The sequence below is a fragment of the Aplysia californica genome, unplaced genomic scaffold (genome assembly GCF_000002075.1).
Source record: "Aplysia californica isolate F4 #8 unplaced genomic scaffold, AplCal3.0 scaffold00196, whole genome shotgun sequence".
In the NCBI taxonomy this organism is placed as follows: Eukaryota; Metazoa; Mollusca; class Gastropoda; order Aplysiida; family Aplysiidae; genus Aplysia; species Aplysia californica.
In genome coordinates this window covers 505,563-508,437 of record NW_004797466.1, presented here as the reverse complement: position 1 = coordinate 508,437, position 2,875 = coordinate 505,563, and the positions used below count along the sequence as shown (strand labels likewise).

General features: G+C 33.7%; 1 protein-coding gene across 2 annotated transcripts in view; it reads right to left on the bottom strand.

The window, feature by feature from the left end:
* The window catches only part of LOC101864225 (S-phase kinase-associated protein 2), a 31,538-nt gene extending 29,907 nt beyond the window's left edge, over positions 1-1,631 (bottom strand). For both annotated transcript variants that reach the window (XM_005098897.3, XM_005098898.3), the window contains exon 1: positions 811-1,631. In XM_005098897.3, the coding sequence (XP_005098954.1) occupies positions 811-827 (17 nt within the window). In that variant the 5' untranslated portion in view covers positions 828-1,631. The remainder of the gene's footprint in view (positions 1-810) is intronic.
* Between the last annotated feature and the right edge of the window lie 1,244 nt (positions 1,632-2,875).

Here is a 2,875-nt window from a genome sequence, read left to right as displayed (position 1 = left end):
GATCGACCTGTAACTTCCAGAGATATCCACAAAAGATCGCTTACTGTATAGCACCACAGGATGTACTCTAGGCTATAAACTATAACGGTGAACGCGCACCGGGTGAGAATAGCCAAAAGACTAGCCTGCACTATTCTCATCCCGGGTGAGAATAGAGGTGGCCTTTGGCCCCAAGAGTAGGGGGGTTTCAGGCCCCCCTGACCTAACAAAAATAGGAAGGGGGGGTTTCAGGGGGGCATGCCACAATTTGATGTTTTGCTGTTGTTAGGTTTGATATCTTAGCTCACCGCGAATCAAACGTATATTAATAGAATCTAGATCTAGATTCTAGATCTAGATCTAGATGTAGAACTAGATGTAGATCTAGGTCAGGCTCAAATAAGGGGGGTGGGAACTACCGAAAAGCACCAAAAGTTCCTCAAACCAATGTTAAATATAAGTATAAGAAATTATATCTCACCCCGGGTTGAGAATAACCACTTCCATCAACAAACATAAAAGTAAAAGACAATATGGAGGCGGGATGGCTATGAGATCTAGAATCTAGAACTAGATCTAGATCTAGATCTAAGTCCCGCCTGCTAAACATAAAAATATAAAAGGCACGGGCCAGGGGCAAGGCAAGGTCCAATCTCGAAACAGGCTAGATCTACTAGACTCTAGAATCTAGTAGAAGACGAGAGCGAGCCTCCTACGACTACGGCACGGCAGTGTCAGTGGCGGTGTTACAGAGATCGTTTCTACTGGCATAATGTTATTAATGTAAGATGTCCCAAATTTGAAAAAGAACATTAGTCTGAAACAGATTACCTTCTCCGTTTTGCCATGGCATAAAAGAGGTAAATAGGTTGAGATCGTGTTCACCGTTATGTGGCTGATGTTCGTGCCACCTCTTGTCACAGTTCTCCAGATAAGGCTTGGCTTATGACGCCTTTTTTCTTTTTTGTAAACTTATAGTTTGCGCCAAGGGAAGGGGGGCTACTCTGCGTGTTTGTAAAACAAATCGTCGTGAAAAATCTGATTATCAAAATTAATAAAATGTTTTGGGGAAAAAATTCAGTTTATTTTTAAATAAAATATCAGATATATAGATCTAGACCTTGAAATTGTTGTAATGATTTTGAAAAATGTTTACAATACATAACTTCAACGAGATAGTGGATGTAAACGAAAAGTAATTATTTGTAGAACGGGAAAAAATTAATACGAAATTATTTTGCGCCCAAGAATAATGGGGATCAATATTTTCGTGTTTGTATTTGACTGAAAATTCAATTATTAGATCTAGGCCTACAGGCGGCATTTAGTGGATTACTGAAATAATTAAAGTTAATGAATAATGAATTAATTTAGTCTACACTTTTCGAAATTCATCACAACATACTTTGCGTTTTATAGCCATATGCTTCTTTGGCAATTGAACGAGGTGTCCCTCGTAGGCATATAAACAAAACAGTTTAAATGAATATTAAGAGGATCGATCGATCAAATTAAAAAAGACCAAAAAAACAAACAACAACATTAGGCCACATCACAGAATTCTACACTAAGTGTAGAATTCTGTGGGCCACATGTATAATATTTACTGAGCAAGGAATCAATAAATAAGCTTTGGCACAACGTGTGCGCTAATAATAATAATAATAATAATAATAATAATAATAATAATAATAATAATAATAATAATAATAATAATAATAATAATAAAAATAATAATAATATAATGATAATAATAATAATAATAATAATAATAATAATAATAATAATAATAATAATAATAATAATAATAATAATAATAATAATAATAATAATATATAATGATGATGATGATGATAATGATAATAATAATAATCATAATCATAATTCGAAAATAGGGGAGGGATTAATATACTGAAACAGCAAACAAAGAAAACAATTTTAACAGCTTTTATATTCAGCTGTAAACAAAAATGATAATTTATGGTTGAAATGAAGATAACTCATCGCGCACCGTGTCTGGTGCACGAGTATAATAATAATAATAATAATAATAATAATAATAATAATAATAATAATAATAATAATAATGATGATGATGATGATGATGATGATGATGATGATGATGATGATGATGATGATGATGATGATGATGATGATGATGATGATGATGATGATGATGATGATGATGATGATGATGATGATGATGATGATGATGATGATGATGATGAGAATAATAATAATATTCTGGCGATAATCGTGCATTGTACAACTTTTTGATCGTGTAAAAAATCGGTCTTTTCGGTCTCTTTTCCTTTCACGTGAGTAAAAAGTACTCTAAAACGTAGGCCATATGCTATAGAAACAAAAATTTGGTTCTTATATTATTATTATTATATCGTTTTCTCAGCACTCCTATCAAAAAGAAGAAAATCCGTGAAGTTTACCGACCACATATATAGCACACGTTTTCTTTTATAATTTAAAAAATAATTAAATTAAGGTATGTGTTTACCAAAAGACGCAACAACATTTGATCCTTATCCACCAAGAAAGAGGGAAGGTTTTCTAACTCGACAACATTATTATCAGAGAAGGAGCCATCAGCATCATAATATATGCCGCGCTCATTATAGCTGCGAGGACATTCGTCAACAGAAAAAAATACGCTGAACAACTTTTTTAATGTTGCTGGGGCAGAAGTTTAGAGACTTTTTCCTTCACTTTTTAGAAAAGGACAGAGCCGCTGGAGGCTTTAAAGAATGCGTGTCGTGTCGTAATATACTCGTATACATGTCATTTGTCTTTCACAATCACTGCTCTCGTCGCATTCAAATACTCACATTATGTGCGTGCTAGTGTGTGTTTATGTGCGCGCGAATGTGTGTGTATATATATA